At 36.3% G+C, this 24,696-nt stretch overlaps 3 protein-coding genes and 1 non-coding gene across 5 annotated transcripts; 3 read left to right on the top strand and 1 right to left on the bottom strand.

Annotated features, from left to right (window-relative positions):
• The first annotated feature begins 1,022 nt into the window (after positions 1–1,022).
• LOC127903889 (probable receptor-like protein kinase At4g39110) lies at positions 1,023–4,312 on the top strand. Its single transcript, XM_052452117.1, has one exon. It carries the CDS (start codon positions 1,379–1,381, stop codon positions 3,953–3,955), a length of 2,577 nt encoding a protein of 858 aa, XP_052308077.1. The 5' UTR covers positions 1,023–1,378; the 3' UTR covers positions 3,956–4,312.
• Positions 4,313–5,334: 1,022 nt separating this feature from the next.
• LOC18097881 (uncharacterized) lies at positions 5,335–6,025 on the top strand. The gene is made up of 2 exons (XR_008058987.1): positions 5,335–5,598; positions 5,685–6,025. It is a non-coding gene; the product is annotated as an uncharacterized LOC18097881 (transcript).
• A 264-nt stretch (positions 6,026–6,289) lies between these two features.
• Positions 6,290–11,540, bottom strand: LOC7470011 (SUMO-activating enzyme subunit 2). Of its 2 annotated transcripts, XM_024599782.2 has the most exons (11): positions 11,375–11,540; positions 11,164–11,253; positions 10,004–10,087; positions 9,692–9,910; positions 9,160–9,261; positions 8,451–8,900; positions 8,133–8,362; positions 7,719–7,812; positions 7,440–7,622; positions 7,249–7,346; positions 6,290–6,961 (listed from the first exon to the last, which is right to left on the bottom strand). In XM_024599782.2, the coding sequence occupies exons 1-11, from the start codon at positions 11,405–11,407 to the stop codon at positions 6,592–6,594; spliced, it is 1,953 nt and encodes a 650-aa protein (XP_024455550.1). In that variant the 5' UTR covers positions 11,408–11,540; the 3' UTR covers positions 6,290–6,591. The 2 variants fall into 2 exon arrangements, with proteins under 2 accessions (XP_024455550.1, XP_052308078.1); XM_052452118.1 differs by lacking the exons at positions 9,692–9,910; positions 10,004–10,087.
• A 5,847-nt stretch (positions 11,541–17,387) lies between these two features.
• Positions 17,388–22,972, top strand: LOC7461236 (protein CHROMATIN REMODELING 35-like). The gene is given in 8 exon segments (XM_024599271.2): positions 17,388–17,449; positions 17,578–17,633; positions 17,714–18,147; positions 18,962–19,426; positions 20,149–20,307; positions 20,685–20,895; positions 20,898–22,437; positions 22,522–22,972. Coding segments are annotated over 7 exon segments (2,862 nt in total). The 5' UTR covers positions 17,388–17,449; positions 17,578–17,584; the 3' UTR covers positions 22,526–22,972.
• Positions 22,973–24,696: the final 1,724 nt, after the last annotated feature.

The raw sequence follows: 24,696 nt of genomic DNA on the forward strand, positions 1-24,696 counted from the left end.
ACTACCGAGTGCTAGGCATATCAATCTTTCCGCTGTCTTTAAACGATGTGTACAACTAATTCTAGTAACTAAAAAAATCATTATGGGACTGCTTTAGATTCGTCTCGACATCTTATTGATGTAAAGGTAGCGTGTGCACTGAACGACCCTCCGGTTTAGCTCCAGTGACCTTTTTTCTTCTGTTCTTTTCTCTCTCTACCTCGATGTTTGCTCTTTACCCTGCAATTTCTCAAATTAGCTCCTCAACTTTTCTTTCTTTTTTATTTAGTCCCTAATCTTTTTTATTTATATTCTTTTAAGCTAATGTTTTTTCAATTTTTTCTTTCAATATTTATTTGATTGGGGATTGACCTTTATTTTTTTTATATGCTTTCTAAGTCCTTTGTTTTTTATTTTATCGAGTTATCTCGGGTCTTTTTATTTGTTATTCTTTGTTAAATTTATTTTTTAAAAATAAATCTTATTCTTGAATTAAATAGAATTGATTGATTGAATATAGACGAACACTCACTTCATTGTGTTTTGTTCGGTTTGCTTTTCCAGGGTGTTGCTCTACCGACCCATGTGATTTCTTTTTATGTCGTCGTGCATTCTTTTGTTGTCAGGTTTGAACCGTTTCAGCAAACTCTTTTGGTTGCGGGCGATGTCTATGATTAAGTGATGGTGGGTCTTCAACAATCTTTTTTTTATTCTCCTAACAAATATGATATTGATGGCTTGTTGTTTTAGTGAAATACTGTCGGATGTTATTTTACAGTTCGATTGCTATTGTTGTCTTTGATGTAAATCAAATTATTAAATTAATTGATTTTATTACCTAAATATTAAGTTTTTCTTGCTTTTTTTAAAAACATTATTATCTCTTGAACATTTTTTAAAAATTTGCATCGGATCGTGGTGTAAACATGTTACCGATCTTGTAAATAAATAAACTTATTGGTGTCTGAAGGGAGAAGTAACTATAGCACGTACAATTAGACCAATGGTTTCCAAAACAGAACTGCATCATAGAGTCTTGAAATGTAGAGATCGAGGAAGAGAGGCGACAATGGTGTTTGACCATTTCAGATAAGATTAGCTATTTATGATCATTGTTCTGTTGGTAGTTACAAAATTAGGAGGCAGAAGGCAACTAAAATTTGCATGACAAAAATCTTCTCTCCATAAACATTGCCTCAGAATTGGCAAAGCTAGCAAAGTCCATCTCATCTCACCTGTCAATTTCTTTCCCTCCACTTGTAATCAAAGGAAAAAAAAGAGTAAGTTGGCCATCTAAAGCAGCCCCATGATAGGGAGATCGAAAACCTTCCTTCCTTTCAAGATCCTTCTTTCTTTCTAATTCTAACCATCCCACCCTTACCCCCAGGAGGGATGGAGGATGGAAAAAAATAAATTAAAAACATCAAAAATCAATCTTGTTCTGCCTTCCTTGTTGTCTCCGATAATGGCTTTCCTCCTTGCTCTCCTCTTTGCCTTGCTTTCTAGCCCCAGCATTGTATCCGCGGGTGGCAATGCCTTCAAGCCAGCTGATGAGTTCCTCATCAACTGTGGAGCCAAGAACCTGGCTTCTTTTCCTGATGGAAGAATCTTCAAGACCGACAAGGAGGCCCAAGGTTACTTACAGACCAAGCAAGATATCTTAGTATCTATTCCGTCCGCCAATGTTTCTTCTCCTCTATATCTGTCAGCGAGGATTTTTAAAGAGGATGCGACTTATGCATTTACATTGAAGAGTGCGGGGTGGCATTGGGTGCGTCTGCATTTATTTCCAATGAATAACACAGAATTCGATCTGCGCACAGCAACCTTCTCTGTCAACACAGATAAGTATGCCCTCCTTCACAACTTCAATACGAATAACGATACTCAAGCTGTATTGAAGGAGTATCTAATTAACATGACCGACCCAAACTTTTCCATCCACTTTATACCTCTGAAGAATTCTGCAGCTTTCATCAATGCCATTGAGGTTGTTTCAGCTCCTGACATTCTGATATCTGATCAAGCCACCAACCTCTTCCCCGTTAACAACTTTGCTGGTTTGAACAACTTTGGGTACGAAGTAGTGTACAGGCTCAACATGGGGGGACCTTTGATCACCTCAGAAAATGACACACTTTGGAGGAGATGGGTACCCGATAAGCCATACCTTAAGCACGAAGCCTTGGCCAAAAGTGCATCTGTCCCTACTTCCTCCATCAAATATGGTCCAGGAATCTCATCACTTATTGCGCCAGCAACGGTCTATGCATCTGCTGAGCAAATGGCTGATTCAGAAACGAGGATTCAAAATTTCAATTTAACATGGAATTTTGTGGCTGATGCAACATTCAGCTACGTTGTTCGGCTGCATTTTTGTGACATTGTGAGCAAATCCCTTAATGATCTCTACTTTAATGTGTATCTTAATGGGAAAATGGCAATTTCTGGATTGGATTTGTCATCCATCAAAGACGAATTGGCAGTATCATATTTCAAAGACTTTGTGGTGGATGCTTCCTTGATGTCCAATGGACTCGCAGTTGAGGTTGGTCCTATGGGTGACGAAACTGGTACGAGAAATGCTATTCTGAATGGCTTGGAGGTCTTCAAAATGAGCAGTAAAGTTAACAGTTTGGATGGAGTGTTTGGGGTTGATGGTAAGATGCTTGAGAATCACAAGGCAGTTGTTTACGTAGGATTCGGGTTGATGTTTGGTGCATTTGTTGGCCTTGGTGCAATGCTGTTGAAGTGGCACAAGAGACCTCAAGATTGGCAAAAGAGGAATAGCTTTTCTTCTTGGTTGCTTCCTGTCCATGCTGGTGACCATAGCTTCATGTCAAGTAAAACCTCACTGGGATCTCACAAGACCAACTTTTACTCATCAACTCTTGGTCTAGGCCGGTTTTTCTCTCTATCAGAGTTGCAGGAGGCTACCAAGAACTTCGATTCAAGCGAAATAATTGGTGTTGGTGGTTTTGGCAATGTCTATATTGGAATGATTGATGATAGTACCAAAGTTGCTGTCAAGAGAGGTAACCCACAATCTGAACAAGGAATCACAGAGTTCCAGACAGAAATTCAGATGTTATCAAAGCTCAGGCATAGGCATTTGGTGTCCTTGATTGGCTATTGTGACGAGAACGACGAAATGATCCTGGTTTATGAATACATGTCCAATGGACCTTTTAGGGACCACCTCTATGGAAAGAATTTGCCCACATTGTCATGGAAGCAAAGGCTGGAGATCTCTATTGGATCTGCTCGCGGACTTCATTACTTGCATACGGGAACTGCACAAGGTATCATTCACCGTGATGTGAAGACCACAAACATTTTGCTCGACGATGCCTTTGTCGCCAAGGTTGCTGATTTTGGGCTGTCCAAAGATGCGCCTATGGGACAGGGTTATGTCAGTACTGCAGTGAAGGGAAGTTTTGGATACTTGGATCCTGAGTACTTCAGGAGGCAGCAACTGACTGATAAATCTGACGTGTACTCATTTGGGGTGGTGCTGCTTGAGGTATTGTGTGCAAGGCCTGCCCTTAACCCTCAACTTCCAAGAGAGCAAGTTAATTTGGCTGAATGGGCAATGCAATGGAAGAGGAAGGGGTTGCTTGAAAAGATCATCGACCCTTGTCTTGTTGGTACCATCAATCCTGAATCATTGATGAAGTTTGCCGAGGCTGCAGAGAAGTGCTTGGCTGAGCATGGTGTTGACAGGCCAACTATGGGAGATGTGCTGTGGAACTTGGAGTATGCTTTGCAGCTCCAAGAAGCTTTCTCTAAAGGAAAAGCTGAAGATGAAAGTAAGTTATCAGCTGCCGTAGCCGACTCCCCTGTTGCTGTAGCTACTCCCAAAGCTATTTCCACCTCTGTCACGGAAGACAACAAAAGCCCTGCTGAAGTTCAGGTCATTGATGATCATTCAGGAACGGCAATGTTTTCTCAATTTGCTGGGCTAAACGGCAGGTAAATTCTATAAATTCGTTGTTCTAATTGAGCAGTCATCAAGAACAGAATAGTTTAAGCATCTCATGGAAGATCTTAAACTCGGGAGCATCAATGGTGGCTTTTGCTCTTGCTTCAGAATGAGAGCTTGATGAGCTTGCATCGCTCTTATAATTGCATATCATGGTGTATGTTACAGGTTTTCTTTTTAGACACTCTATTTATCCTCTTTCTTGTGTGTAGTATTTGATTCTTGGTTATAAAAATTGTAAGAAAAATAACTGATTAATGTACTGGTATTGATAGATGTATACCTGCAGTAGTATCATGCCTCTATCCATCAACTCCTATATATATAACATGATGGGGATTTTGGACTAAATGTCTCAGCAGAACCTTTAAGTGGATTTTCAAGAATCGCTTCCTCCTGCAATTATATCCTTACTTGAATTTTTGTTGCCAGAAAATACAAAGCAGTTCCTAATGAGCTCATCTAGACCAAGTGCAACTGTAGACAATTTAAACCTTGAATCCAAGCTTCGGTATTTAAGGCAGAAAGCATAGCTCAGAAACTTGTTGCTGAAAAAGTTTGTTTAAGAATCAGCTTTGTGCAGATTTTGATCTTCCAGCTAAGCGAATGGAAAATTTTAATAAGAGTAGCCTCATAATAGGTCGAGATAGTCTAAGCACAGAACCATTAACTATCCTAGTGCAAAATGTGTGTGTTGCCATTGTTCCTGTTGTTTGATCTATAACTTCAGAGATCATGCACATGAAATGGCAGACAACTTGATTTATCTGTTTACCTGAAAGGTCCAAAACCTTGCTATACACGAAATGAAACATATCAAAAGTTGGAAAAGAAAATTCACTCGGTATGGTGTTATTAAGAAGTCACAGCAAGCAAGCAAGCACAGTTCAGAATTCGTAAGTAAGAGGTTGTCTAGATCAAAGACAATCATTGTGGGATTAATTTCTAGCAAGGTCCAAATTAATTTTTTATTTTATTTTAACAATTAAGATATCTCTGGGTCACCTTTTGACCTTCCACGTTTAAACGAACCAGCTCAGAGTTTTTGTCCCTTGCTGCCTCCATTTAACTTAAACACGATATATTTGAAGTGAAAGAAAATTAGAGGCAGGCATTGTTCATGTTAACATGGGGAATTTGAAGATATTAGGGCATGCCAGTACAAGTGGTAGATTTGGACAGGAAGTACCCCATTAACACCAGCACAGCAAATGGCAATTTAATTACAGAAATCAGGTAGCTAGAATATACCATCCTGGGCCATGCGAGCCGAGTGGTTAATATGCTGAGAGATCAAAATTGACAACAAATCTTTAAAGGATAAGTAAGGTGGGGCTAGAAAGTGGCATGCCTCAAAAAAGATGTCTGCCCTATCGAAGAACAGGAGCAAGTGTAGATAAGGATGTGGATATGTGATTGAACAATAATTGCGAAAAAAAAAAAAAAAATTTGGTTCATCTTTTTTTTTTTTTTTTAGAGGCTGCATGCAAATATCCAACCCTCTTGTTATGCATAACCACTCGTATACAACACCATCTTCTCATAACCAGAACTCTATTCTCTCTCTGTTAAAATGGAGAATCAGACAGAACAAGTGACTCTTGCATGGATGCACTAAGAGCCAATCTTCCACAAAAGTGAGGATATATTTTCTTTCATCTTTCTCTAGTCTGGTTTGCAACTTGATATAAATTTTATGCAGTGGGGAATTGTTTTTGAATAGGAGGGGGTTGTCAAGGTATTACTCAGGGAAAGCAAGGTCATTTACATGCATAGCTGATGTTCGTTGTCTTGAAGATCTAAAGAAACCAGAACGTCCTGATCCCAAGAAAAGGAAGAAATATTCAGATAGGAAAGACTTGAACGTCCCTACTTCCTCCATATCCATGTCGACGAGTTTCTTGCACGACCCAACGTGTCCCACCCTGTGTTGGTGTGAGAAAACAACCAAACAAGCCGGTTCCTTTAGCAATTTTGTGATGGTTTGCCGCTTTGCGCGCAGAAGAGGAATTCTTGATAAACATTCGTAAATGATAATAAATTTTGTAGTTGATTATATCTAAATGAGTACCGTATGATGATTTAATTTCGAGAATGTCGTCATGTCAGTGCCCTCCATCACGATAGAATCACGCGAGTGATGCATGCGATCAATTGAAATGGAGTAAAATATCGGCAATCATTTTCAGGCAATTTTGAATCTTGCTTGAAGCCTTCCCTCAACTGTTATAAGACCAGCAAAGCCATCTGCATTCACGAAAGGAAAATATGATGACAATATTGAAGAAACCTATCCCAGACTTCCATTGCTAAAAGCTGGTCCCAAGATACTGTGCAAAAATCTAGCAGATTTCACGAATCCATTTGTCAACAAATTCTGGTACTTGCTTGTTACAAATTCCACTCTGTTAATCTAGCTATGAAAAATGCACATTGTAGCTACAGTCATAAACCAGACTAAGGGGAATGGAGAATAACCAGTAATACATCATCTACTCGAGCAAAATACTAATGGATCGCAACCTAATAATAACAAATATGGGCACCAAAAGAATCACCATTTCTCCCTACTGGTACAAAATTAGGATGTATGAAGCTCTATGCAATCAAGTTGGAGTAGCAGCTAAGAACTATGGCGATCTTTGCTTCTCGCTCATGTTGCTATCCCAGTGATCAAGCATAACAAGGTCAAGGTCATCGTCATCATCATGCTTTTGGGTTTTCTTGTTATTCCTAGTTTCATCAACATCACTTGACTGATCCACAGTGCTGCCATCAGAAAACTCTGATAGTTTTCTCTTCATTCCTGGACTCACAGTCCCATCTGAAATTTCTTTGACCTCATTATCTATCTCGGTGATCCCCAGTTTTGTTGGTAATGATTTTGATGTACTTGCACCATTTCCAATAGATGTTTTGCCATCCTTCTTCTCAGGAGGAGCTTGTGTCCATCCTGAAAGAACCATTCCATCAGGTTCTTTCTCTTCATCAAATTCTTCTCTGTGGGATTGAAGTATATGACAAATGTTAAGTAGCTCATCCAATATCAGAGCACATCATATCAAATCATCCCATGGCATCTTATATCAAAAGGAAAACCAAATATCCATTAAGTATCTAATTGACGACCAATAATTCCAAGAAGCATTATGTTTACTACCATTGAACTGGAAGGACACTAATCTTCAAAAAGAAAAGAAAAAAAAGATATCATTGAATAAAAAGAACTTTTCCTGATCAGAACTCCAAAAGCTTTGAAGAACAGCATCATTGAAGTAAAGACAAACCTATGCTTGATATGGATATTGCATGTGAACTCCTGTTGAAGATCCTCTACTGTGAGCACTGTTCCATCAATGACTGGAGGAGGAAGCTCAGATAGTACCTAATGTAAGAGGGAGGAAAAGAAAATGATATAGAAAACCATATTAATTTGAATTTAAGTAATAACATTTCTGGAAAGAGCGCAAGAAAATACCTTTTCAAGGTTTGCCGTATAATTTGCTATCTCGTTTTCTTCAAGATCATCGCCAACTTCATAAAGAAGGGCTGTGGCATGCATAATCAGTGGGGAGTTCATACCAAGCTTGGCTTTAACTATCTTCTCAACAAAATCCCGCAGCTTTGAGCGATGAGTATTGATCTCTAGTGACAGTGGTGTCTGTTCCCCACCATATCAAATGTGAGCAGAATGCATTCCTGGCTTGAAAAACATGCAAGGGAAATCCATGAAATAAGAAAAGAAAATTGGATATACCTTAGAACAAACACAGCAGGACTTGTTCGGTTCAAAAGGTTCCACTGGCATAAGAAGCATCTTTTTAGATGGATGTTCTAGACAATATGTCATCCTGAAAAGGTGTTTCATATGATTAGAACAAACCAGCTCCAATACACTAACAGTTATCGTTCAGAATCATGTCCTTATTTCTAGCAATAATACATTTTTAGCTTTGCTCTTTAAAACAAGGAACCTATAGTAAAGAACTTATCCATTCAAGACAAAGACAAAGAAGCATGCAATGATCAGTCAAAGGACTCATTTTAACCTTATTAATCTGGAAACGAGCAAGGGATCAACCTCAAACTTATCTTTCAACCATTTAAATAGAAAAGCTTTAAAGATATACATTCAGATCCCAGAAAAAACTTGGAGAAAATGGAGCCACACCTGTAACTTTCAGTATCCTTTTTCAACACCTTGATTGCTTCAATGACAATTAAACCAGCTACAATAGCATTTGTTGTGGCAACAGCATGTACAATATTGCCAGCAATACCTTTAGCTTCAAAAAGGCTGTGCAAAGGAATGTTAAATGAAGCAGCCCGAATATTTGCAGCAGCTGTTACAAATTCCACTGCTAGCTGATCATCTTTGTCAAAACTCAGGTTCCCAATCTCCTGCCAGTGAAAAGAAAACAAAAGGAAGATCATACAAAAGTCCAAGGATTTCATCAGTCACTTCTTTAAAAACAAGAGAACAACAAACCTTTCTTCTGTTAGTAAAAAATAGCTTCAACGCCTCAAGAAAAACTTTTGTATTTTCCATTAGGCACCATATGTCCTGTGGATTCTTTAGGCCCAAAGATGCCATGGCTGATGCCGATGAAAGATCATCAGTTTTATCAACATTTCCATTCTGTTGGGTCATTCTGTCAGGCAGGACATCCCTACAATAGATGGGCCTTGGCTTATTACGATTTTTCCATGTCTCTTCATTAGACAAAGCTCGTTCAATGTTATAGCCAAAAACATGATCATATATTCCTCTTCCATATTGCTCTAGGTCTTCATTTCCACTCCATTCAAATGCATCACCTGCGTGTTCAGGTGACCTAGCAGCATCATTAGAACGCACATTTAAATCATTATCCTGATTCTTGTCTCCAAATAATTTTGCAAAAAGCAGGTCCTTCGCCCAAACAACACAGTGAACAAACTGCAAGAAATTAAATTGAAAATTAAAAACATAGAAATTCCATCTTGCTAATTACATTAAGAGCCATCATGATAACCATTATCAATGATTTTCTGACCAAGAAACAACCTAATTTATGGCAGAGTAAAGTTTTAATTCAAATAACATATTGCCAAGAAATCCCATCTGTTAACAAAAACACTGATCTTCATAAACAAGAAGGAGCAAAATCAAGAAAGATAATAACAACCAGAAGAAACATTAACAGTTCATCGTTTACCTTTGATGGAGTACTAGTAATTGTGCAGACAGGATAAGTCTTTGGGGCAGGTTTAGGTTGACACTCGTAGCACTCTGTTTTTCCCTTCACATGCACTGTAACCTGCCACCGAGAAATTACAATGACAAAAAAAAGAACATAGGTCATCATGGTTCACAAAAACATTTAAACAAACAGTATAGGAACATCACCTTCCAGACATAGACAACTAGCAGGGAGAAGGAAAGAAGGGAGATGAAGGGATCAAAACAAAAAAGAAAAGAAAAGATGCAATTTAAAAACATGAAATAAATCAACACAAGTATATCAAATTTTCAGCTGCCAAAATAACTGTTCATTCATTCTACAAAAAAAAAAAAAAAAAAAGAGGAGGAGGAAATGAGGCAAAAAAACTGCTGGAAAATTCAAATTATTAATCATCAGGCGTTATTCATATTAGACTCGGTAATGAATGAAAACAAGCTATTGACAAAACAGTCTTTTCTATTCATTTTTATATTGGAAGGAGCTATTATACACAACAAAGGATCACCTGTCCTAGGAACCCAGTAGTTCCACTTTCAACCAGAGGAACTTCAGCAGCCAAGCAAAGGCGGTTCACATGTCGCCTTGCATCTAAGTTATCTAGTCCATTCAGAACGACATTAAATTGCTTGAAGAAGTCAACATTGAAGTTAGAATCCTTCGCATTTGCATGGTAAGGGGTAATGTTTATGTGAGGCCTAAATCTTAACACAGCATCGCGAGCAACCTGGTCAAAACATTAATGTGAAATAAGATAAGAAATGAAATTGATCATTGCTGATCAATCAAACAATGAAAAACTGTTCATAAAAACACTAACCTTTGCTTTAGACTGTCCAACATGTGATTGACGGAACAAAAATTGCCTATTGAGGTTGCTGACTTCTATAGTGTCCATGTCAATCTGCAGACAAATGCAAGCAAATGAAAGCATCAGTGCTGCAATACTATGCAGGCCACAACATGAACTCTCCATGCAAATGCCCAACAGAATAAAAGTTCTTGCACAACCATGTCCTTTCCTCAAACTACACTATCTCCTTAATTTGGTACGCCAGTAATTCAATAAAGATTTTGCAACCTTTTGTGAAACAATGAATGCAAATTCAATATGTAAGTTTCAGCTAAAGTGAAAACTTCCTGGTGGGAAACCCCTCCTCTTGCTTTTAAGTAGTTTCCCATTACAAAGATTAGCTTGCTGATGATCATAACATACCCTAACAAATAAGTGCAACATATCTTCATGGGACCCACTTTGGTTCATACCATCACCACCTTCTTGGGCAACCTTTCATCATAAGCACCCGGCCACCACCATGCAACAATTGTCACTCCGAACAACAAAGATAACCAGATATAAAAACAATCCCAGCACCTCATAACTACATTCCCTACCATCCCCACCATCGCACATGTTAATAAACACCCTGCATTCATTTGATCAAAACCCTTCACTTCCAAAGCCCCAGACAACCACTGCAATCACCACTTCATATATACCCATCAATACTATGTTCACTCGTATCACAAATGCCGCATTTTATTACCACCACCCAACCGTTACTGGGAAAACATTCGCAACCTTATAATTAACCCAGTCAATAACATCCTCGCACTCATGACATCAGAACCACTACTTCCTTGAACAATAATGATTCAATTTCACGCACGTGTAATTTCATAAGTTTTGAAACAGTAAGAAATTCCACAAGTTGTTTCCTTACTGGAGTTTTTAAATTAATACAAGTTCAAGTAGTGTCAAACCCTAACTGCGCTCTTAAAAAAAAAACTCCAATAAACAAAAAAAAATAACATCATATCATAACCCTAGAATACAAAAATGAAGGTTAATAGCACATAATTAATCAATTCAAACCCCCCAAAAAATACAAACTAGCTAAAAAACAAAAACAGAATCCCATGTCTAACAAAACCCACAAAATTAAAAAACAAAAATGAAAGAAACAAATATACACTCACTATATGAATATCTTGGAAGTCGGAAAGAGCAAGAGTCTTAAGTAACTCACAACCAATCCCACCTGCTCCAACCATAAGCACTTTCGCACCCTAAAAAGTAAAAAACACAAAACCCTTAATAAACTACACTTCAATTCACTAAAACAAAGAGAACCCATTAACGGTAAGCAAAGATAAAAAGTGGGTTTGAAAGAATAGACGTTTTAATTACCTTTATTGCTTGTGAGTGTTGAAGAGAAGCCATTATTTTGGTTTTTGAAGAAGAAGGAAGAGACAAGAAAGAGTGTTAGAGAAGTTGAAATGTTTTTGTTAGTGTTAAATAGTATTTATTGATTTGTGATGTCAAGGAACACTGTAGTATAGGGGAAAGTTATGGGGGGAGAGAGAAGAGAAGGGGATTGTGGGGAATCGAACACAAGACGTGAAGGAAAGTGGAGGGAATCTTGGATTGCTAAAAGGGCGAGTGACTAGTGTGCGAGTAAAAGGCGGCTTTAGACGAGCGCCAAGATGACGAGACTATTAATTGACCAAAAGGCACTCATTGACTACTGATCTAGTTGCCATTATTACCGTGGTAAAAATTGTTTTAAATTTATATTTTTGTTTGTAAATATAATAAAATAATATTTTTTTATTTTAAAAAAAATTACTTTTAATATTATTATATTAAAATAATTTTAAAATATAAAAAATAATAATTAAAGCTAAAAAAAATTAAAAAATACATTTGGATTCAGTGCAAAACAAGGCTTTTATCCATTCAAGCTTCCTTGTTAGATGATTTAGTTAGTATTTGACATTAATGCTCCGATGATTTTTAAGTGTTTATTATATAAAAACAATTATAGTAAAAAAATATTTTAAAAAAATTTTAAATGCATGATCAAACATGCTCATATTTAAATGTGTCTTATTAATATAAAATAAATTTTGAAGATAGAGAAAATTTAGTTATGATTGGCAAAAATACCATTTCAATGAAAAAATTAGTATGTTTCTCATGGATTAGTGAAAAAAAATCATAAAAGTAATTGTTTAAATATTATGATCTATCTAAGACTTTAGTTTCTGTAATTGGATTCAAAAATTCATCAATAGCTAAAAAGACACGAGTATATGCAATCTACATGATTTTATTCATATATTTTGATATTATTATTATTATTATTATTATTATTATTTTGTTAACATGGATGTTTGAGTTAGCTTACGCGCACCTCGACTAATCCTATAGGCCTTGAAGTTAACGATTATGTAAGTTTTTTATGGTCATTTAATTATTTTTATTATATGTGTGAGAATAATTAAATATGTCCATATACATGATTGTAGTGTAAATTAACATAATACATATATCTTTAGTCCTGATTGATTAAGTTCTCATACAATTATTCATCAATAATTTAAAACTTCATTTATTTATTTATTTATTTATATTGATGGAAGAAGACACTTGTCTTTTATAGTATTTATATGACTGGATTATAGATCATTTTTAACATAATTTTCACACCCTCTAGATGTGTCCAACTCATTAATGGACTCCAAGTCTTTAATTTTCACTTATAAATTTTATATAGAATAAAATATATAATTATACATTGTATTAATTTAAAAGCATGTTATGAACCACTTTAAGTAATTATTTTTTAACAATTTTTTATTTCAATTTATAATTCAAGGACAGGGGGCGTTATGCTATAAAGCTTATAGCATGGCTTTAATTGATTTTTCTATATTTTTCGCTATATGGGTTTTTATTTTCTAGTTTTTATTTTTTTTATCTCTTCGAACTAAATGTGTTATTACAATTTGATTCGACCAAAGACAAGCATCTATAACAAATCAGAGGATCCATAAAAACATTACCATACACGTGTCTATTCAACTGGTTCCTTCCCTCGGAAAGTGCATCGACAACACGGTGGATTATTTATAAGTCACCGTACCTTGTAAGTTCGGATCGGAGTGATTGTGGTTCTTCTATTTTTTTTAAAAAAAAAAAACTTTTCCCCGTGATAACTTTACATTGGTAATTCGATTGGTGAAAATGTGGGAAATCTTCTTACGAAAAAAAACAGGGGGGGGATAGTGGCAAAAGAGAACGATTCACTTTTGCTTTTAGGATATAGTTTAGAGTCGAACGGAGCCCATGCTTCATTCGGTCGTTCATGTGCTTGATTTATTTCAAACACCTGAACCTTCCAGGAGTAAAGTTAAAAATAAAAGCAATTGGTATGACGGGGAGAAAATTAATAGGGAGAGAATTAACTAATTGTTGATTTCGTACTTGGTGGATCGGCCTAGACGTCTAATAGTTCGTGATGAATCAATATTTTTATTTTTATTAGGTAATAACTCCGTATCTTTAAGTTCAGTATAGCGGTAAGCCTAAACATATATAGATCGAATGAGTTACCTAATCCATAATTTTTGGGCTCAACCGAGTGATGAGCCTATATATATATATATAGAGAGAGAGGGGGGGGGTTTGATGAGCTGTCAGTTCTATCATCTTTGGAGCCATGTTCTTTTTAACTTTGGAGAATCTTAGACTCCATGATTAGACCATGAGTCAAAGATATTTTACTTCTTGACAAGTCAAAGATATTTTTTTCAAATAATTTAGAGATACTTTACTTCCACTTCAATATCTTCTTCTAGGAAAGAGATAAGCCTCATGGACTATAAAATGGACCAGGATATCTCTTAAATGAAGGTTCTCATTTTCCTATACTCCTTATTGCATATCTATTTTTAGAATTCTTCTATAAAATATGATTGTATTTTCTCTGAAATGATACTTATTAAAGTATTAGAAAGTCCCCAAATTAACAAAAACACACTTTTTGTAGGTATCATGTATTATTCACCAACCAAGATATCAGCTTGACCCTTAAGCCCATTGGATTCATACAAACCTTAATAGTGGCTCTGTCTGTGGGAAACTTATCAAAAAACCATTATTTGTTCTTTCAAGAGTCGGGTTATTGACATCTCTAATCACCATTAAAGATAAATTATCAACGAACTATTGGAACGTGACGTATCACAGACTTTCTTACAGTTATTTACGCACTTGCTCCATAAGTGCGTCAACAATCCTTCTTTAAATAAGAAAGTCTATGCAATAATTTTATCGCTCTAAATCAGATGAGGATTTCCTTCTACTTGCTCATGAGCTTAGTAAAGTGAAAAAACTCGGGTTATGCATATGTCAACTCCACAAACACGGGTAGAGCCTCAATGTTTTAGAAAGCTTTCAATAAGTACAAGTGGAGTGCTGGTTCAAACCATACAATTTGAGAGTTTATTCGATGACCGCCTAAAAGATATTTATCGGAAAAACTTTATTCTCACCCCTCTTAAGACTGAGACTATGATCTCAGCATGAATGTCATTAAAATTAATCACACCTCAAGGGGAAATAGAAGTGTACTATGATCAATGATTAAAAATGTAAGTTTCTTATACATGAATTAAATTGTTCAAAGTAACAATGCTTTTTATTCTCCAGGTTTTTGTTAGGGAACTAGCCCCTTAACCTTTCAAGGATTGGATAGATTCACTCTCCACAATGTGATTACACATTTACTTTAGAAGGAATCAACATCTCCCTAATGATATGGTATATTTTACCTTGGAAGGAATTGACACGGTCTCTATAGTGCAATCACGCGTCTCTCTAAGGATAAGATAAACATTGTCTCAGTAACGAGGATTGATACAGTCTTCCTAGGGCACAAGCTCCTCAACCTTTCGAAGATGAGATGAACTCTTTCTTCCTAGTGCGATTACACACTTACTTTGGAAGAAATCAATGTCTCCCTAGTGTTACGACATATTTTACCTTGGAATGGATTGACATGATCTCCCTAATACAGTTGCACATCTCTCTAAGGATGAGATAATAGACAATGCTTCTTAATAACTCATTACAGATACATCCAGACTGATAAGAGGACACATTCAAGAAAGATCTCTTCTTTGTTCTAAGAATGAGGCAGAACCCTTTTAAACCCTATTAAGATTAGACAATTCAAAGCTAAAAAATAAAAAATATTTAACTAAGTATGGGTGTTGGATCCAGATAAAATCTCTACACAAAGACTTTATATCCATACAAATTAACATTTAGATAAGTGACTTCTATGAAAGAGAATTTTTATTAAATAAAGTATATTACAACAATCAACTCCTCAAGACCAAGGCATAAAAATTAATAATAATAATAATAACAATAACAACAATAATAATAATAATAAATGTGTGTGTGTGTACATATACACAAAAAAGAGTTTAATAATTTCAGGCTTTTCAGTTAGATACTCTCCATGTTGGGCAACAATGACCCATACTGATGAATCAACATTTTCTTTCTTTTTACCTGGATCATTTCTTCCAAAAAAGTAACTAAAGATAGGGTAATAACCTAGCACCTTTAGGTTCAGCCAAGCGCTGAACCAAGATATATATGAGTTTGGGGAGCTACCCAACCCATCATCTCTAGGTTTAGCCCAATACTGAACCCATACATATATGGGTCTGGTGAGCTGCTCCACCCACCATCTTCAAGCTCAACCGAACACTAAGCCTAGGTATATAAGGGTCTCGCGAGCTGTCAGACCCATCATCTCTAGGATCAGCTGAGCATTAAGCCCAGACATATATGGATATGGCGAGCTGTTAGACCCACCATCTCCGAGCTCAGTCAAGCATTGAGTTCAAGAATATATGAGTTTGACGAGCTGTCAGACCCACCATCTTCGAACCCACGCTCCTTTTAACTATGAAGAATATTAGGCTCCATAATTAGATCATGATTTAGAGATATTTTACTCCCTAGCAAGTCAAATATATTTTATTCTGATAAATCAGAGAATTTTTCTTACATTTTAACCCTTTATCTTAGGAAAAAGATAAGTCTCGTGGACTATAAAAGAGACCAAAACATCTCTCAAATGAAGGTTCTACTTTTTCTCCACTCCTTATTGCATATTTATTTTTAGATTTTTTTTCTCTAACAGATAATTATATTTTCTATGAAACGATGCTTATTAAAGTATAAAAAAGTCCCTGAATTCACAAGAGGAGATCTTTTACAGGTATTGAGTATTATTCATCAGTCAACTTAATCAAGAAAAAGGCTTTAAATCATTAGAACCAAAAGATTAATCTATTATCTAAAATGAGCTTAACCCTTAAGCCCATTGGATTCATTCAAACCTCAACAGGTAATTTTAGAAAAAAAAACACTTTTATTTGCATATATATATATATATATATATATATTCACAATTTTATTTTGTTTTTACTTGACAATAGAGAAAATCTCTAAAACAAATTGCTTATCATCACTGATATAAATATTCGAACCTAAAAATAACAAACCTCCTAGACAATTAAAATAATATTAATATTACGATTTCACTTTCATGTAAGAAAGGAGTGATAGCTCGGAAATGGATGGTATTATTTCACCAATCCGTACGGTATCCGACATGACCCCCGTTCCGCTCAGGCTTTCACTGACTTTGTTAAGAGTCGAGATGAAGGGAGGAAAACGAAGAGACCCCTCAAAACAAGTGGACCCACTGTCAAAACTAACCGACCCAACTGAGCCCATTTATATACTCACACAAGAGATCCAAAACGTACTATCCAATCCAAGTAATAAGATATCTCGAAATGGAGCAGCGGTAACCCAATACTGAATTCGATCACCCATTTCCCGACACCCAAACAATAGAATTCCCGTATTAGATTCCCACGCCCCACTCTACACTTTGACCCTATTGTCCTGAACTCCTTACTAATCTGTTCCCACTGGACCCAAATCCACCGCTTTTAAACCTCTCATTGGTCAGCATCACGTAAACTTTTAAATTCCAGTACAAGCAGACTACACAGAAGTAATTCTCTCCACTGATCCTATTAAAAAAGTGTTGGGAAAGTAATGCAAACTATATTTTTAAAAAAATTAATTTTTTTTTAAAAATTTAATATAATTTATATATTTTGGATTGTTTTAATGTGTTAATATTAAAAATAATTTTTAAAAAATAAAAAAAATATTATTAATATTTATTTTAATATAAAAAATTATTTAAAAAACAATTATTACTACAGTAGCGAAAATACTCTGAAAGAACACAAGAATAATAATAATAAAAAACTCCTCAGTCCTCCCTTATTTCTTCGTGTACGTTCATAGAGAGAAAACAAACTTGGTGAATTATCTTTAGTTTCCATGTAATCTCTTTATTAATCAAGCCAAAACGCAGTGGTTAGTCTCTTAATCTCTCTTTAGGGTTTCTTTCATTCTTTGCATTCTCTGTTAGTTCTCTGCATGGTTTAAACCCCCATCGTTTCATAAATTAATTTATGTCGTTTATGCTTTCTTCTCAATCTCAGCTCTCTAATGGAAGGTACACTGAACATTTTGCCTCTAAAACGCGCAGGTTCAAATGGTACTTTTCCTTCTCCCTCTCCATCCCTCTTCTTATTTATTTATTTTTCCAATTTTTAAATAATTATTTTTGGTTAACAGAGTCGCATGTAAAGGGAAATAAAAGGATGAAAGATACGAAGGAAAAAGTAACTGATTACGCCAAGCCATTTGCAATTCGTGGTTTACTGGAGCGGTTAGATAGTGGGAGATATGGAAGTGTTACGGACGATATCCGATCACTTTTTTACCGGAGAGCTCAATTGATACATCCGTGTTTGGCTATGCATCCTACGCTGTCGAATGAGCCACGTGGTCGAGGGATGAGTTTCGGTGAGGGAAAGTGTAATGTGACTGATTTGGATGATGATGAGATTGAGGGTGGTGGTGATTCTGTTGGAAATGTTGTTGTGGGGAGAACGCCGGTTGTGGTTATTGACTCGGACGATGATGAGAGTAATGAGAATAGGATGGTTGGGCATTTTCAGGGGATTGTTTTGCCTAAGCCTGAGGGGCAATTTTCCACTGACGTTATGGTAAGTTTCAACAGCTTTTGTGGTTCTGGGGATGTGCGTGTTTTGAAGTGCAATTAATTGTAAAATGTGGTTTAATGTATCACATGTGATAATTTGATATGTCTCTATTTACACGGGTGTCAAATCGTAGCTGCTGGTGTTGTTCATGCGCGTGGGACATCATGCTGATGTGCTGCGCCCCTGCGGCGTTAAACTCTGGATTTTCATGAGCATGATCCAACATTTATCTTATTGTAGTGTCAAATCATAGCTGCTGGTGTTGTTCATACGCGTGGGACGTGCATGCTGATGTGCTGCGCCCCTGCGGCGTTAAACTCTGGATTTTCATGAGCATGATCCAACATTTATCTTATTGTATATGTTCTGTCAATGTAGTGAGGTAACTGTCCGCTTTAACATGAATCTGGGTGCTTTGTTGAATGCATTGTTATGAAATAGAACCTAGTTTTCAAATGAGTATTAGTTGCTTGGTGAAGTTATATCCAAACATTTGTATACAACAGCCTAACATGCAAACATATTTATGCATATAGTAACCTTTTCCTTTTCAAGTGAAAGGGCTTAGGACAGGGAGTGGGTTGAAAATCGAATACTTAGCTTATCACAGAGGATTCATTCAATCATCGACACAGTTTAAACCTGCATTGGTTTCTTACACAGTTATCAGTATAGGCCCTGGCATGGTGATTCTAAATTCAAAATTGTGTATCATGAGCAGCGCCTTTATTTTCATTTTCAGAATCTCGTACAAGTACAATTGCGTGCTCCAATGCCAATTCTGTCTTATGTCATATGTTAATTGTTATTTCTTCAGGTTAGTGACAATGTTGGTAGAAGAATTCAAGGAGAAGTAGCGAGCCTTACTGGTGAACCTGACTCCAAGAAAGATAAAGGTGTTTATGTTGGTGTAGAGGACGATGAAGTTGACACGGAGATCAAAGATGATGGTCTTCAGGTTAGTGACAATGTTGGTAGAAGAATTCAAGGAGAAGTAGCGAGCCGTACTGGTGAACCTGACTCCAAGAAAGATAAAGGTGTTTATGTTGGTGTAGAGGACGATGAAGTTGACACGGAGATCAAAGATGATGGTCTTCAGGTTAGTGACAATGTTGGTAGAAGAATTCAAGGAGAAGCAGCGAGCCTTGCTGGTGAACCTGACTCCAAGAAAGATAACGGTGTTTATGTTGGTGTAGAGGACGATGAAGTTGACACGGAGATCAAATATGATGGTCTAGGAGATATCTGGAAAGAAATGTCATTTGCATTGGAATGTTCCAAGGTATATATATATATAGGATTAAAAAAAATTAAAGAAGCGTAGCTGATAAGAACTACCTTAATGTCCATCATGGTCTAAATGTGGCTCTGGCCGTGGTGGACACAACAAGTGCTGGTTAAATTTTCCAGTTGAATAATTATTTTTTTATTCATTAAGGCAGGTTTTGCGGATGCATTATTTGGTGATTAATTTTAAAGGCTTTGATTTCCTGGACCTGTCTTATTTTGAATTTTAATATCTTGGCGTGCTTCTTTATGCCTAACTTGTAACCAGGTTTCCTCCCCTTTTTCTTTATGTCTTTCTTTCTTTCTTTCATTTTTTTGGAGTCCTCTGAATTCATTATTTATTGATAGAAGAAGGAGATGGTTTGTCTTAAGAAAGCAAGCAGAATAATTTGTCATGAAAAGAAACAAAAATATCAATGGCTAGTTGATTATGCTTCTAGAGACTATCATTACTTGACATCCAGTGGTGAAATGAAATTAATTATATTTTAGGAAGCTATGTTTTATTATTTCAGCACATGCTTTTTGAGCTTATTTTACTTGTATGCACCATTAGCCAAGGGATCATAAATGACTTTTGATATTATTGCTTACACTGCTTGTTTAAGTTCCAGCATTTGAGTCTAGCATTCTGAGAGAATGAGAAAAACCCTATTTATAGTTGGTTTAAAGTCATTCCTTTTGTATTTCATTATGAATCTCCGGTGATTCTGGCAGGATGTTGTTGAAAATTCTCCATCTGATGAAAACATGGAAGAAGATGAAGATTATTGTGATCACTCTTTTGTCTTGAAGGATGATATTGGTTATGTTTGTCGCATATGTGGGGTTATTGAGAGAGCAATTTATACTATAATTGAAATCCAGTTTAATAAGGTAATGTTGTCAAATTGTTTTTGCATTTTTCTGGTGTAGGAATATACATAACAACAGATAATATGTAGATAACATACTTTAAAATAAATGATGTTGTTTGTTGTTCCTGCTGCTATAAATTTCTTGATAATTTTTTTGGCATGGAGAAGAATTTATCAAGAATTGGAATTTGGCATACGCATTTCTGCAGAACTTTTGTACATGCTGGTCTCTCGTTTTTTTCCTAGTCATGCTTTATTGATATTATGTTACATGGTACAGTGTAATCTGAACTCTATTTACTGCAGTTTCTGCTGCTTTGGCCTTTTGTTTTCTAGCTAACTGTCCTTGTATGGAATTGTTTTCAATTTAATTAATAAATATTTCCTTGAATCTAGGTCAAAAGGAATACAAGGACTTACATCTCTGAATCCCGGAATGCCAAGGACAGAGATTCAAATGGGACGGTTGGAGCTGACTTGTTTGAAGAAGATTTGATGGTAACTGACATCCCTGCTCATCCAAGGCACATGAAGCAAATGAAACCTCATCAAGTGGAGGGTTTCAATTTTCTTCGCAATAATTTGGTGGCAGATAATCCAGGGGGGTGCACCTGGCTCATGCTCCGGGATCCGGTAAGACATTTATGATAATCAGTTTTATGCAAAGTTTCCTAGCCAAATATCCACATGCAAAACCGCTAGTGGTGCTTCCAAAAGGAATATTACCTACATGGAAAAGGGAGTTTCAGATATGGCAAATCGAGGATATTCCACTGTATGATTTCTACTCTGTTAAAGCAGATAGTAGGCGGCAACAATTGGAGGTCTTGAACCAGTGGGTGGAGCAGAAGAGTATACTTTTCTTAGGGTACAAACAGTTCTCCTCTATTGTATGTGATGATGGGAAGAACCAAGTGTCAGTTACTTGCCAGGAGATATTGCTAAGAAGACCTTCAATTCTAATTTTGGATGAAGGCCATACTCCGAGGAATGAGAATACAGACGTGTTACAATCTCTAGCCAAAGTGCAGACACCTCGTAAAGTTGTGCTGTCTGGAACCCTCTACCAAAATCATGCCAAGGAGGTGTTCAATGTATTGAATCTAGTTCGTCCGAAGTTCTTGAGGATGGATACCTCCCGAGCTATTGTCAAGCGCATCTTGAGTAAAGTAAACATTCCAGGTGCAAGGAAGCAATTCAAAGCAGGTGCAGGTGCAGCTTTCTATGACTTGGTAGAGCAAACCATACAGAAAGACCAAGATTTCAAAAGGAAGGTGACTGTTATACGAGATCTGCGTGAGATGACTAGCAAGGTTCTTCATTATTATAAAGGAGATTTCTTGGATGAGCTTCCAGGGCTAGTTGATTTCACTTTGATGCTGAACCTCAGTTCCAGACAGAAGCACGAGGTGAAAAAGTTGAAGAAGTTGGCAATGAAGTTCAAGAGAAGTTCTGTTGGGAGTGCTGTTTATCTACACCCAAAGTTGAACTCCTTCTCCGAGAACTCTGCCATAACTGATGATATGATGGATGACTTGCTAGAGACAGTAGATGTGAGAGATGGAGTCAAGGCGAAATTCTTTCTCAATATATTAAGCTTATGCGAGTCAGCTGGGGAGAAGCTCCTGGTTTTCAGCCAGTACCTCACACCGTTGAAGTTTTTAGAAAGACTTGTGATAAAAGTAAAGGGCTGGATTTTAGGAAAAGAAATCTTTGTGATCTCTGGCGAGTCAAGTTCTGATCATCGGGAGTGGTCCATGGAGCGTTTCAACAACTCCACGGATGCTAAAGTATTCTTTGGGTCCATTAAGGCATGTGGAGAAGGGATATCACTGGTGGGAGCATCTCGGATAATTATCCTAGATGTTCACCTTAATCCTTCAGTAACTTGCCAGGCGATAGGACGTGCATTCCGACCTGGGCAAACAAAGAAAGTGTATGCATATAGGTTGGTCGCTGCTGATTCACCTGAAGAGGAAGATCATACCACTTGCTTCAGGAAGGAAGCAATCGCAAAAATGTGGTTTGAATGGAATGAATACTGTGGTTACCAGGATTTTGAGGTGGGGACTGTTGAGTTGGATGACAGTGGAGATCGCTTCTTGGAAAGTCTGCTGGTGAGGGAAGATGTAAGGGTTTTGTATAAAAGGTCAGTGCACATTGGTAACTCTGTTAATTTTCCATGAGCAAATCTCCATTATTTCTCCTCAGATTTTTCCTATATATGTTCCAGGTAGGACCTGGCGATGATACGGTTGAAGCACTGGAGTTGGTGGAGATAAATTATTACTTCTGACTCAGAAACTGTACATACTTTCCTGGTCCATGGTCTTAAAGCAATGCAGACAGATATCTTAAAAGTTGAAAGCAAGATTGAAAAATAGATGCAAAGTTATCATTTCTAGGTTGTTTATTCCCAACTTGTTTCACTTGTCTTTAGGTGGACGAACTTACTGCGCGCACCTCCAGAATTTTAGCCTTTGTAAATATTCATCAGTGTTTTTTCATAGTTTTTCTGTTAAGTGATTGTAATCAGCTGAAGTATAGGATGCATGTCTTTGTGCTTGTAGCATTCAAAGGTTTTGCGCTCTTAATCAGCTTTGTGACTGATGATTGTACAGGGAACCATGGGGACGAGACAGGATGACAAATACGAATTGCTTGGTCTTTAATTATCTGGTTTAGCAATGTGTTCATCCACCAAAGGATCACAGGAATCGATATGATTAAGCCTTTCTTGAGCTGCTAACAGAAATTTCATGGAGTTCCTCCTTTTATTCCCTCCATCTAGTGGATTTATGTTCCCTGAGCTCACTTAGCAGAAACATGGTTCTCTTGTTCACCTAGCCTAGAGGCAACCGTGCAAGTGAGCGTTACCAAAATCAAACAAAACATCATATTCGAACTTGTATGCTAAACTCTACTAAATTATGAACTTGATTAACTTCAGCTCAATCGCTACCTACCATATTTAAGCTTATAAACATCATTAAAAAATCATCAAAACTTAACAAAAGGAATGGCCAAGGTCTTTGAAGCCAAGAAGAAGCGAAGAAGAGGAAGCCAAAGAAAGATAAGAGGAAGCTGAAGAAGAGAAGAATGGGGGTCGTAAATTCTTAAATTTTATTCAATTCAACAAAACTTATTAACATTTAGAAAAAAAAAAGATTAGCATACAAATACTAAGATACTAACTAGAATAAAACTTATAATCTACTAAATAAAATATCCAACAATAATTAAATTAAACTCATTAAATAAACCTAAATAAAATCCAATAAACAAGGGTTGAGCTATCCCTTGTCATCATAGATCATACAAACATGTGAAACATGTCTCGAGCCTAATATTCTCATCAACTCTCCCGGGGTTGGAAAAACTTGACCCCATTAAGTATAATTCAAAACTGCTCTAATAATGCTCCCAAAGTAAGGATCAAGCTATTATGATGTCTTTTTAGTAATTCAAGTATAGTATGATTCTGGTCGTCTAGCTTATATACTAAAATTCATTGAAGTTCAACATCCTTGGTAAAAACAACTTATGCATTTAAAGTAGAATTAATGTGTTTTTTTTGTGCCAAAGATAAGGATAATGGGACAAGGATTTCAAAGGAATCATTAGAGATAAGCTATTGTGTTTTATATTTAACAAGGTATTTCATGTCAAAAGTAAAGATAATATCAAAGTTTAGTGGCAATTTAATGACATGACTATTTGATTCAATCATTTGCAACACTTTGAATGATCTAGCACTATTCACTTGCAATTTATGATTGGTTTTCAAAGGACATCGTTTAGGTCTAATATGTAACGAAATAATCTCCAACATTAAACACATCATGATACTTATGTAAATCAGTTCAAAATTTATAATGATAATTACTTGCTTGAATTTGATTTGTGATTTCAACATTAATAATCTCCAAATATTATTGATCATTTATGACTTGTTTTCAAATCACATCGTTCAGGTCTAATATATATCATGAAATAATCTTCAACATTAGGTAAATCATGATACTTATGTAAATTAGCTCGAAATTTATATTGATCATTACTTGTTTGAATTTGTTTTATGATCTCTACATGCAAGTTATAAACTCTACACACACAAAACTTAGTTAAATCAGATATTTTAGAGTGAGGAGACATAGGAAGAAAATCTACAAGCTTCTTATGTTTGTAACTATGAACATACATGACTGGTGGTATGAAGTGGAACAAACACTATTTAAAGCCTTAGTAGATATAGTTTAGACATAACCTAGTAAATTAGGATTATCTTCATCTTTCTCATTATATGTCAGGGGTAAGGGATCAAGAAGCTCAACATATTGCTCTAACATATGATGCGCTGGACATCAAGCATGGTGGGTGAAGAATCAATAAGCTTGGAAGGCTGCTC

This window comes from Populus trichocarpa, chromosome 4 (assembly GCF_000002775.5).
Source record: "Populus trichocarpa isolate Nisqually-1 chromosome 4, P.trichocarpa_v4.1, whole genome shotgun sequence".
Taxonomy (NCBI): domain Eukaryota; kingdom Viridiplantae; phylum Streptophyta; class Magnoliopsida; order Malpighiales; family Salicaceae; genus Populus; species Populus trichocarpa.

Coding starts and splice junctions, on each gene's coding strand:
- LOC127903889 (XM_052452117.1), top strand. CDS start 1,379: ATGGAAAAAAATAAATTAAAAACATCAAAAATCAATCTTGTTCTGCCT.
- LOC7470011 (XM_024599782.2), bottom strand. CDS start 11,407: ATGGCTTCTCTTCAACACTCACAAGCAATAAAG. Junction 11,254..11,374: donor AACACTCACAAGCAATAAAG/GTAATTAAAACG, acceptor TTTACTTTTTAG/GGTGCGAAAGTGCTTATGGT. Junction 10,088..11,163: donor ACTTCCAAGATATTCATATA/GTGAGTGTATAT, acceptor ATTTGTCTGCAG/ATTGACATGGACACTATAGA.